The 12,709-nt window shown below is 52.9% G+C and overlaps 1 protein-coding gene across 1 annotated transcript in view; it reads right to left on the reverse strand.

The window, feature by feature from the left end:
- Positions 1-2,222: 2,222 nt before the first annotated feature.
- The window catches only part of PRKCB (protein kinase C beta), a 103,127-nt gene continuing 92,640 nt past the window's right edge, over positions 2,223-12,709 (reverse strand). Inside the window, exon 18 of the mRNA XM_019542125.1 lies at positions 2,223-2,931. Within this exon, the coding sequence (XP_019397670.1) occupies positions 2,779-2,931 (153 nt within the window). The 3' untranslated portion in view covers positions 2,223-2,778. The remainder of the gene's footprint in view (positions 2,932-12,709) is intronic.

The following is a 12,709-nucleotide window of genomic DNA, read 5'->3' on the forward strand; positions in this document are numbered from 1 at the left end:
CTTATAATCCACGTGTCCCTCCCGTCTGCATGCATCCATGCCGAGAGCGTAGCAACTCTGCACCGCGCAGCGTCCAGGTTACCAGGTGTCCATCACATACCAGAAAGCACCAGTAAAAGGCCCTGCCTGAGGCTTCCCGAGACTTATTTAAATTGCTGTTTTTTCCCTGTCTACCACAAATCAACATATAGAAGCAGAGTCAACTGCTGTCACCTTCTTCCTTGGCAGAGTCCTTGCACATCTCAGCATTAGCAAAGCAGCAGGCTTTTCCACGTCACTCTTGTTCACCAAAAAGAGTCGCAAAAACACCCTGCAAGAAACCCCTTGGCAGTGGTAGTATGGATGGGGTCATGACGGTACACGCTCCAGGTCCTAAATCCTGCAGGAAGGGAAGCAGGTGAGCAAAGTGGTTCACGAAAGGGCCCTTGGATCGCGGCTCTGTCAAGCATTTCTAGGAAGGGATGTCTGCAGAAATGTAGGTGCACGTTTCATCGTACAAACCTGAGCTGGACCCGTCTGTCCTCATGAGCAAATCCAGCGCTTGGGCTGTGGCAGGGGCTGGGGGGGTGGATTATTTGGGTAGAAGCTGCCTGAGCTGTTCAGCATTTAAGCAAATCCTGCTTCATGCAGAAGTGTCGCTCAGACCTGGAAATGTCTACAGGGACGAGACACGGCTCCCGCCGCCAGCCTCCGTGCACAAGTCACTCGCGCTCGAGTTACCAGGGTGGCTTCCTTGATACAAGGGCAATCGCGATATGGGACAGACTGAGGTAACAGAGGCCGGGTTTAAGAGACGAGAGAGACAAATTAAAGCCATCCACGACGGGAGTAGCACAAACTCTGCAGCGATATATTTGGAAGTTACAGTCATTACAGCAAGTTGCATGCTTGGAAAGTCAACGGTGAGCTGCAGAAGAGGCTGAGGCGTCTTCTGCAAAATGTGTTGGAGTTAGGGGAGCTCTCACTGGAAACCATGTCTCTGGTCTTGGCCTGATGCAAAGTCCCCCGCGGACCTCCCAATCCATCTGGCACAATTTGCAGTTTTGGGGGTTGGGTTTTTTTTACATTTTTGTTGGCGTTTCATTTTCTTTGCTTCCTCAGCGCAGGTCCCTGAGTGCCCGTGGAGACCACCCATCCCCTCTGCTACAGACCCCGCTGGGACGCCCTCCCTGAAGTTCAGGGGCCCGTTTAAATGGAGCAGAGTATCTGTGGCTGCCTGCACACTCCTCATGGCATTAGGCCTACCGCTGAGCTAAAGACATTAGCTCCTAAAGCTTTTAGCCGCTTCCCCCCCGCCCCCAATAATAAATCATTAAAAATAGATCCCCAAAGGTAAAGTCTGACATTTTATAAAAGCCCTGCAAGCTGGTATTTCCTCTACACTCACCCTCACTTCTCCCCGTAATCAAGGCTTAATGGGTATTTACATTCAAATAGGTAGCGTTTAAAAAACCCCTCAAACGCCAAACCTTTGGAAACCAGCCGCACTATTACCCAAAGAGAGGACTAGCAACCGGTGACTCCAAATGTACGACACGCTCACCACACTTGTGTTGTGTCTACATAAGACGGGGAACAAGTAAGGATGCTTAGCCAGCTGAAAGACAAACTGTGCCCCTCGCCGGACTGGCCTCTTCCACGTGGCACCTCCGCTGTGCCCCGATTGAAACTTTATTAAAAACCGCGCTTGGCGTCGTTCTTTTTTCAAATGGTCCTCGATTGCTAAATAAAATCCCTGGAAACAGGACGCTAGAGCAAAATGAAGCAAGCCAGGGCACGTGGAGAATCACTTATATTGATTGTCTAGATTATATAGCAGAGGGGGGATAGTACAAAAGTTACCTTTAGAAATAGCCCTCAGTACTGCCCTCTCCTAGCGAGCGTGTCTTCAATCGCTAACTAAACTGAGACTACAAATGTGTGTGTTCTGGCAGATTATTAATATGCTTTACAGAGCTGTTAACTTTCAACAGAGTCTGTGACAAAACAGGAGAAAGATTTAGGAGAGTGCCGACATAGCATATCAAAACTGCAAACTGTCCCAGATGTTTTTAAAATAAAATAAAAAAATCTCACCTTTTTACTTAGGAAAAAAAAAAAAAGACTTGCTTTGATTTACAAGGACTGGAATGAAATTCATTTTGTAGTCTCATGCCTGAGTAATTAATATAGGAAAGAAGAATGGATGGAAATGCACACGTCGACGGTAGGCGAAAGAGGAAGACCGCTTCATCGAGCCAGTTTTACTGGAGATACAACGCAGTTAAAAATATAAACATGTCTATAAGCAGATTTCTCCACATTGATCAGGTTTAACCATTTCAATTCTTGCACAAAAGGCTCTTCTAGGACAAGTTCACAGTCATGGCAAGCTTCAGCACAACGCTTTAAAATACCAACCATGCTTAGCATTCAAAGGAAACGAATTGTGAATAACGAGAAGTTGACCAGCATTTCAGCATCCCATTTCAAAAATGACAAAGACTGTAGCAATTTGGTATTCGAGACAATATTCTGACCAGTTTAAAAAGCAGTAACTATGGATCGCAGTTTCTACAGGTATTACTGCTTGTTCACTCAAAAACGAAACATTTCCAGATGTAGAAACCAAGCTAGCAAGTGACACGTACATAGAAAGGCCTCCTAAGACAAGCTATCTCCATGGTTTGGATGAGGATATGCATGGATGCACTGTTAACCCCGGAAGACTGGTGTCGTATGGACAAGGTGATGGGACGGTTTGGCCTGCAGAGCCGGAGCAGGAAGTCTGCAGCGCGGCTAAACATTAATGACAAACTCTGGGTTAGTATAGGAGAATCCAGCAAACTCATTCTGGTCCAAGTTCATGATGAAGAGTTTGTCCGTAGGGGTGAGTTCGACAGGCTGCCTGGTGAACTCTTTGTCGAAGTTGGAAACGTCTCGCTTGTCCTTCTGTTAAATGGAAAGCACAGAATTAAACACAATCATCAAGGAGAGAAAGCAGGAAAGTCATTCAACCCAGCAGACGTGAGCAACCTCGGGCACTCGGAGGGCTGCTTGCTGCCGCACTTTCAGATTTGCTCGTGGGATATATGTTCTGAAACGCTTGGTGGGGTTTTTTTCTCTCAAGAAATACACATTAGATTAGGTACGTGACATTCAAACACTCAGCAGCCGTCTTTATACAATAAATGCAATCAGGTACAGTGTGCAAAAACAGAAATGAATTTATCCAACTCACTTTAAATACCCAACAAAAGAGGCAAATTGAGACACGATGAGAGCACAGCACGTTACAGAAAGGACACGGAGCTCACCAAAGAAGTGTTTCTCCCCCCTTATCTGGCGGCTTTAGAAAGAACAGCGTCTCAGCATGCAAAACTTTCACTGGAAACACAGATTGGTAATACACGGGGGGGGGGGAATTAGAAGTCCTGGAGAAAGCAACATGCCCCAGTCCCGGAAATAAGCATTTAATACAATTTCCCAATACCCATAAAATAACCAGCCAAAAAAGTTTAGGAGTAGGACGTGAATGTTTTTTCTCCTTTTTTTCTTTTTCTTTTTTTTTGTATTTTTAGGCATTTGACATTTTAGTTGAGCTCTGGGATTGTGCAGTTTCCACACTGTTCCAGCTATTTCATCCAAGAGGAGTATGTGATTTTCTCCAGGGTCATACAGAAAATACACACTGGGCCAAAAAACCTGAAGTTAAAAAAAGATAAATAAAAAAATTACACAGCTGCAACCTTTTCCGATTTGGATGATCACAAAAATACAGGCTTCTCAGCTACAGCAAAGCAATTAGGCCGATGTCCTGCTATTAGCACTGAAGAGCCAACACATCTGAGACGGGAAGCGGTGTCGTTTTTATACGCATGCACACCGAGGATATCGCCTGCAGCACCCGAGGTACGGGCTGGCTCTACCACGGCCGAGGAGTTGGGCTGGGACGTGAGCCCAGCAGCAGCGAAGGCGCAGTCTAAGCACCAGAAATACTTCATCAGTAAAGGAAACGTGCGGATGGGAACCACCGAGGGCTGCCAGGAAGAGAACAGAAATCGCCGTGGAAATCGCAGCACAGGCCCCATTGCTGGAGAAAGGTCTCAGTAGTTTACAGGACGACCGAAACGGTTCAGGCAGGGCTGGTTTTTGGCCGGAGAGAGCGGGGAATAAGTCTCTCCCAGGCGTCCCCAGAGTGCCCGTGCTGCACATCAGAGTAGTCACAGAGGGTGACCACCATCAGGCTCAAGTTCAAGTTTCGGGCCATGATGCCCAGCTTTCAGGGAGACCAGGATCTTTTTTTATGGGATCAAACTTCCCAGCTGGGGTAGAGTTAGACAGTGCAAGAGGCTCTCTTCCAGGATTTTATAGCCTTTCACACACGTGTTTTGAACCACGCTCACTCCTTCCCCGCCAGGCAGCGGCTGGGATATCGCAGCCCACCTGGCTGGGAGGGAAGAGGGGCGCGCAGACTTGGCGGGTGCTGGCGATACCGGCTGCAAAAGGCCGGAGGTATCAGGAGCACGAGCCATGCTGGCCAGCGATGGGGACCCAGCAGACTGAGGGAGAGGCGTGCTTCCCACACCCCAGACTCGCTCTTTGTTAGGCCGTGCAACGAAGCACGCAGCGTTACGGGCAGCGCTGCTTCGGAGGTTTTCAAGTCGCACGCGCCCCGATTCTTGGTAGCAGAGCCACACTGCCGGCGTGATGCACACGTCGCGTGGCTCGTCTCAGAAGGCACAACCGCGTCGGCCACTTCGTGCCCCCTCGAACCGGACAAGCGGTCTCCCCGCGGCCGTCTCCCCCAGCCTGAGCGAGCTCCCTGCAGCCAAGGGCAGACTCACCAGGCTCTGCGCTTTTACGCCCCACCACTGCTTTATTATCTTGCCAGCGAGTGCCACAGGCTTTGCACAGTCCTTGTGGGCTGCGAGTCCCCTGCTCGGGAAGCAGAGGCACGTAGGGAAGAGGCCGTCACTCGGTGATTGAATGCCTCGTGCCCTGACAGCTACACGGTGGCTTGAATGAAAATGCATGTACTTGTCTGTGTGCAGCGTGCAGCTGTGCACTTACCCTCAAGGCTCCTCTCCCAGCCCGGCGCCGTGATTCACCGCCGGCTTCTCTTTACTGATGAAGTGGCAGCAAGGCTGCGCGTGGCCTCTGTCCCAGGCTGCTGCTTCCCGGGGCTGCCTCAGTCCTGCTGGGTTGTCCCCGTGAGCCCAGGCTTCTCCCCGGGCCTCTCCGTCACGCTCCCCAACGTGCCCTTTGCTACCTGTCGTGAGAGCCATTTTGCTCCCATTTTCGAACAGGAGCAGCATGTCGGTGACAGCCCCAGCTGCTTGCAACCCAATCGCCCCCCTCGGAGGGACCAGGCCAGGAAGTGCGACAAAGAGCAAGCACATGCGTGTGCGAGCGTGCTGGGCGGCATCCTGGAAAAAACACGCGCCTTTCCCGCTCACAAGAGATGCTGCCGCGTCTGGCGGGGGGGGCAGGCACAGGCCTCAGCCAGGCTTTCCCTGCAGCGGGGTCCGCTCTGCGCCCCTCGGCGGCAGGTCTTCACAGGCCATCGAAGCTGGGCACTCGTTTGGGGCTTACCCCCCTTGATGGCATCCGCCTGCAGCTAACATGGGTCTGGGCTGGGAGGAGGCGCCGTCCATCCCATCAGCTCCCTGCCCGCCGTCTCTCCCCCTGCCCGTGAAGGTGCGGATGCACAGCCCACCCGTGCACCCCGCTGTCCAGGGAGCAAGGGCGATGCCGAGAGCAAACTAGGGGGAACCAGGGCAAGACGGGGAGCGCCAAATCCAGCAGCAGGCTCCAAAGAAAGCCACGCAAAGGCAGGACTGCGGGAAGCCGGGGAGCACGCTGTCCTATCCAAGCAGCCAAGGCAACTTCGGTCCAGGGCGCGGGGCGCGCAGGCTGCGGCACGATCCCGGGGCAACGCTGGCTGCCAACCATCCCAGGAGGGACTAAGAAACAGGGCCCGCTTCACGGCGGGGAGCACCAGTGCCCCGGAGCGGACGCCCAGGATGAAGCGCTCCCGCGCTAAGGAGACCCGGGGGCGAGGGACACGACGGCTTTTACGGGGGACGCCAACGCGTCGACGGAAGGGGCTTGCGGACTCCAGATTCGACGGCCCCGGCGGCTGCTTATCGAAGCCCCGCAAGAGAAGACACAAGGAGAAGGCCCCGGAGCAGCAAAGAGAAACCCGCGGGTTGCCCGCAGAGCGGGGCAGAGATGCTGGCCAGCCCGGCCCCTGCCGAAGGTGCGAAACGGGCCGCGGCGGAGGCAGGGCCGAGCCTCAGGAGCGTGAGGCAGGTCGTGGCGTGGCAGGGAGAGTTGAAGCCGGGAGTCCTTGCGCTCGGGAGACGGACCCAGCACCCCCGAGGCAGGCTCCCGCACGCCTCCCCGGGGCCCGGTCCCCTCCGGGACGGGCTGCGTGAGCACGGGCGACGTCTTCTCGGACGCCTCTCCGCCCCGCAGACATCGCAGGGTTTTCCGCGTTCGTGTCCGGGGCCCGCGGGGGCCTCCCTCCTCAAGCCTTGTGTCCCGGTTTGGCCCCTTGCTACGCGCTGGGAGCCCCGGGCAGCGCAGGGTGGGTCCAACTTTTCCATTTGTTGTCCCGAAGGGGAAATCGGGCAGCGCTGGGACGCGCCCGCAATTCAGCGGGAGCGGATTTCCAGAGGAAGCGAGAGAGCTACGCGTACGTCCGGGAGAAGGAGATTGCTTTAACGACTGCTCCCTCGAGACGCCCCGGGGAGGGCGATGCCGGCGGAGAGGCTTGCCCGGGAGGGTGTGGACACTTTCGTCCCGCGGCTCCTGCTCAAGACGTTTCAAGGGCCGAGCAAGTGCCGGTGGTGGCAAGGATGGCACTGTTTCCCCGTCCGCGACACATTTTGGGGGAGGTTTGGGGGTTTTTTGCCTATAAGAGCAGAGAGCGTTAGGGGCGCAAAGGGGAGGGTGCAGCGGATCAAGGCTGCGGGAGTAATTCAGGCACAAGCCAGCTCGGCCCCAGAGCCGGAGGGGGGAAGAGGAGGTCGCGCTGTGCTGCGGGCTATCCCCGCTGGGACCTCGAGCCTCTGGGATGTGCGGCGCGGAGGCCAATAACCAAAAAAAGTCTCTGGGATATCGCGACGGCCGCGGCTGCCCCATCCAGACCGGGTGCTCCCGGCTCCGGGCATCTCGAGCCCAGAGCTGCGCCGGGATCCATCCCTCGCAAACAAATGCAGGTTTCTTCGACAATCTTGTGACTTATTTTTTATTTTATAATCAGTATTGGAAAAAAAAAATTGGCACGTTACAACTCGAAGCTGACTGATACAGAGTGACAGCCCACAGACATCTGGCAGAGAGTAGAAAAGAAAGGGAGAGGACTCGTTCTTCCAAGAGAACCTCGTTTTTCCTGAAGCTTTCTTTCTTTTTGATGCCAGAAACAAACTTAGGCAGTTTAAATATCAAGCGGCATTTTGTGTTTAAGTAGGAATATTTGTTAAAACAAAATTCTTTACAGGCTTCATATCAGATTTCACAATACTGTTCAATGTTAAATATCAGCTCAGGTTTGTTAATACCCTTTTTTGACACATTTAAAGCGCATGTAACAAACTGAATTAATTACTTTGGCATTGGAAAAAAAAAACCCCAAAGAAAAAAAAGAGTTTTTGATATGAAATAATGTAAAAACAATGTCATGTCTGGTATTACTAGGGTGACCATGGATTTGAAAGCGTTTCTCAAGGGTCCTTTCAAACACCCCTCTTCTAATAGGATCCACCGTGTTTCGGTTTTTTTTTAAATTGCTCCTGAAACGGCACAATCGGGAGAAATCTCTGGAAGCAGCGGCCCTGGTTTCTCGGCAATTTATCCTGCTATTAGAGACCCAATGGGGAGGGCTGGGCCTGAGCGAAAAACAATAGGTTCAGGCCTGAACCAAGCAGGAGATTTTGTAGCAGGTTAAAAGCCCCCGAGGTGGTGAGGCTGCGGATGAGACGAGCAGTCCCACATCTAATCTCCTGACAAACTATTTACTTTTGAGGGGAATCTGCAGGATTAATTAGAAGCCTATAAATGTCACCGCTGTGCACGGGGGTCCCGGAGAAAGGTTTTGTGAAATCGCCGGCTGGCCGGAAAGGGCTGAAATAACTGCAGACGATATTTCCATGAGCTTTAGAGGATAAAAAGAAAGAAAAAACAGGAACCAAGGCGAAGGCTTTGAGATTTCTCCCGGTCTGCAGCACCTGAGCACTCGATGCAACCACCCGCTAGCCAATAAGCCCATCCCGTGAGCCACAAGTAAATTTGATTAAAACCGCGATTGCGGTACGTCTCCCAGCACGTGCATCAGGAAGAGAGCGCAGACACCTCTGGCTTTGAAATATGGTCACTCTAGCGTCAGGACTAAAGAAAAACCATGAATGCAACTATTGCCATGGAGAATGTCACCACAACAGCCGTTGGGACTGGATGAGAGATGCAGGAATGAGGTCTACACAGCTACTTAGCTCTTGACTTCAGCTTTTAAAAACTCAGAGTTAACAAAGGAAAATCCTTCGAATTCTGATTGGTCAATGTTCCTGATGACTTCTTGGTCGGGTGGTGTGAGGACGGGTGGATGGCGAGTGAAAAACCGGTCGAAGTTTTCAGCATTGCGTCCGCACTATGAGAGGGGAAGAAAAGAACTCGTGGTGGGTGGAGAGTGGAGAAAGCAAAACGAACGGGATGCGGTTTGCAGCCGTCCCCTCCCAGCCGCACCTGGCAGAGCCGGTTAGCGCAGTGAGGAAGAGGGGAGGAGGGGGAGGGAAAGAACAGAAAAAGAAAAAAGAGATGCAAAACAAATTATGGAGTTCGTTAACTGTGAGGCTGTTTTGCATGGAGGAGCTGGAGGCTGATAAGCTATCAGGCTGCAGCGTGGCAAGTAATTGTTGGGGAGGAATGAGATGGCAGTGCAATTACTTGCCGAGCGGTTCCTGGGTGCATGCACTACTGGTGCTGCTAAGCATGAGGCAGTGTCACCGGCCACAGCGCGCCCGCGGCTTTACCCCCCGCACGAATCCCCGCCTGCTCGGCCGCCCAGGAGCCAAACGAGCTGGCTGCGCCCCGCGAGTCCCGACGGTACACAGCGAAACCGTGGAAAGCTCGCGCCTGCCCGAACGCCAAGTGCCGAGACGCCCCCGGCACCACAGGAGAAATTTAGCACGTCCCCCTCGCACACCGCACGTGCCGGGGCGGCGTGGGCTGCGTTTCCTTCCTGCAAAGCTAACCGCTGGGTCGCGGCCTCCAGAGACAGGCCCGTGCTGTAAGAGCGCTCCCCGTGCAGAGAGCCCTGATGTCTTGCACACACTTGCATCGCTCCTCCCCTGCATCGCTGAGGCAGCCCCTTTCCGCAGCAGCCTCATCGCAGCATCAGCAGCACGCGGTCAAACCACCAAGCACCCTGCAGACATGGGCCGGGGGGCTCTGCACTGGTCTAGGAGTCAGAAACCGGCAAGTTATCGCTGCCTAGCCTCAGGCAAATGGCTCAGTTTTCCCATCTGCAAACCGGGGATAATGTCCCTGGAAGGGTGAGGTCGAGGTATTCTTTGCGGCCCACCGAGAGGTTTGCATTCTGCATGTGCTACGGTGTCGAGGGCCTGGGTGCAAAAACACCCAAGGGGCCCTGCAAGCAGGGGTGTTTCTATCAAGGAGGACAGTAGAGGAAATGGGATTTTAAAAAAACCAAACACGCCGAGCCCTTGCTGTGCAACCCTGTTGGGATCCTGGGCACCACGCAGGCACACACTGAGCACTGCTTTCCCTTCCTGCAGAGAAACGCTTGCATTTATTACAGTCTCCCTAGTGCCCGCTTTGTAAACGCTCTGCCTGCAGTCACAGCCAGTCTCCCTCCCACTCTCTATGGGGCCCAAGGCAGGGAATTAAGGCTAAGCCCCATTTTACAATCAGGAAAAGCAAATTAAAGCAGAGAAGAGACCTATCCCCAGGCCACGAGGATGAGGAAGGAACCCGAAGTTCCCAACTCCCTGCCCGTGCGGACGTGCCCCACTCCGGGGTCTCAGCCCAGGGGCAAACACAGCTGTCCCCAAACCAAATGCTGCTCCGGTTGCCAGCTGCAATGCTCCACGGGCTGCAGCGAGCAAGCCCGCTCGAGCCCAGCGGCCAGGTGGAGGGGAGGGGAACAGAGCAACAGGAACGGCCGGTGCCCAGTGCACGCAACAGAAGCTGAACAAAGAGCACCCGTAATTTTGGGTGTGAGAAATGAGCATTTGGGGACAGTTAATAATAGGGGGCTGCTGGGCTTGAGCGGAAACGCATCCGGATGATCACCGCCCTGCTAGCAAATGACGCAGCCACACGCACGTCCCATCCCGTGTGAACGGGCACAACACCGTACTCGAGCGGTTCCCGTGCTACCCCAACCGCCACGCAAAGGCAGCACGCTCCCCTCTCCCCCCTGCGCGCTCCTCTAAGGAGAACATATGCTTCAGATGCTGGGACCTCTTCCGTGGTATTTAACTTTCATTTGCTGAGAAAACAGATTTACATTTTTAATAAACGGCTGACTTCAAAAATTAAATATTCAAGACAAATACATGTAAGCTGTCAGAACGCCTCAGCTTCTTGTAAGCACCGACAACAAGGTTGCAGAAAAGACAGTGCTAATATCGGCCAGACCTCCAATGCCCGGCCCCTTCAGCATGTTTTATAACCTTCTTACAGCAACCAAGTGAGATGCGATTATCCCTAAGTCACTTAAAAGTTCAGTGAATAATGCTGGAGTTGACTTTAAATGCTGGCTACAGCAACGGCCAGGCTGCTCGCTCATCTCCTGGACGCGTCCTTCCCCAGCACCCTGCTCCCTTCACGTCCCATCCGTCAGTGCTGAGAGTCAACACAGCATTTTAGCCCTGGCTCAGAGTTAAGCCTGGGCTTAAGCTTGCTCCTGGTTGGACAGGCTAGGAAGCATGCACTTCAGTCACGAATAATCAATTTTAAAGATCAGGCATCAAACCCCGAATTGCTGCATGAGTGGCTAAGACAGCCCCTCTTTGCACAGACACCCACGGCTGGGGATGGAGAACCCACCGTCACCTGGGAAAGATTTCCCTTGGATTCATCACCGTCCCCGATAACAATTGGCACCTTTTCCCTAGCCTGGATTTACCACGACGCAGCTCCCAAACACCGGATTCAGGGGCTGTGCTAGATTCACGAGCTCTCCGTCATCAGGTGCCTGGTCTCCACGTCGATATTAAGACTATCGTTATGCCCCTAAGTGGCTTTGTGAGTCAATGCCCCGAGGCACCCATTCACCACCGTACTTCTGCCTCTTCTCCTTGACATTCAGGAGAGACGAAAGGCAGCAATCAAGGCCACCCCTCACTCTTCCTGCCTCGTTCCCAGTAACACTGGTCACTAATTAGATTAGATGCATTCGTTTTCTAGCATTTCAGTAGGATCGTTTGCTTCCTTTTCAATTGAAGAATCAGCAAGCCGCACGGTTCACGTACAGCTGTTTAGCAGCAGCGAGAAGCTGGGATTTTAACGACGTGGTCTTGCCCGGGGTCCCTCCAAACATCAAAGATATGCAAGCAAATATCTCGGGCCGTGAAAACCAGAGCTGTGGTGCCACTGGGTCACTGATGGCTGATAATCTCCTGTGACCAACTGATCTAACACGTGACAGATATGCATCCGCCTATAAGCCTGGGTAGGGAGTCGGTGGCAAGAAAAGCCCCGAGCCGGACGTGCACAAGTGCTACTTCTTTCTAAAGCACGACAGCTGGAGCTCTCACAGGCTCCAGGAACTGAGAGGATGAAATGGCTCGGTTGTTTCATGCCGATCCGACGATCCCCAGAGAGGAAATTCGGACGTTCCCGATCAAGACGTCAAGCGCCTTTGCAAAGCGCTGAGCGCTAGCCCAAGCCTTGCAGTGAAACACCCGCCCTGGACTCGTGCAAAGAATATTTCAGCCGTGGGAGGTGTTGGTGTCAGCCGGCCGCTGCCTAGAAGCCCTCAGATTAGCATCAAAACATAGAAAATCAATCACAAAAAAGGAATTTGCCAGTTCCACAAACCCTCAAGGCTAAAGTGGCAAGACGAAGAGGTCTGGGCTTTTCTAGGCCATGTCGTCACTAATTCCCCCCCGCCGTGTCCACATAAAATAGGCGATCGGGGGGATAACTGGAGACATAGGCAAGGCTTTAAGGTTATCGGTAGGGAAATATGTGGCCTAGCAAAGCGTACCTGCTAATAAGCAGTTCACCTGCAGATGCCATCGGCTCCCAGTATACCGTTAAAGCTTTGCAGGGCTTTGAAAATGTAGCTGTCACTACCCATTAGCTTCAGGACTTCTTGGTGGAGAGACATTAGGCAGCTCGTCTGAAGCATCTGACAGCGCTAGACCTGCACGCGCTTTAAAGAAACGTGCTGCATTTTTCTAAAGCAAAACCCACAGCCTGTGTTGCCTGAGGATGAATTGGACAAAGCTGAAAAATGAACACTGGCAACTGCATTCGGGTATCGGGGTGGAGAGGTCTGTACAAAGACAAAGCAGCCTTAATATTTCGTCACGCTAATCAAAACGGTGCCAGAGATGGGCACAAGCTGCGAGGGCCAGAGTACCGGGGTTGAAGTCTTCAGGAAGAAAGTGTGTGTGTGTAAAAAAATCTAGATGCAATGAATTTAACTTCCAGGAAAAAAGTGTGTGTGTGTGTGTGTGTGTGTGTGTGTGTGTGT

The sequence above is a fragment of the Crocodylus porosus genome, unplaced genomic scaffold (genome assembly GCF_001723895.1).
Source record: "Crocodylus porosus isolate Cpor-Errol unplaced genomic scaffold, CroPor_comp1, whole genome shotgun sequence".
NCBI lineage: Eukaryota > Metazoa > Chordata > Crocodylia > Crocodylidae > Crocodylus > Crocodylus porosus.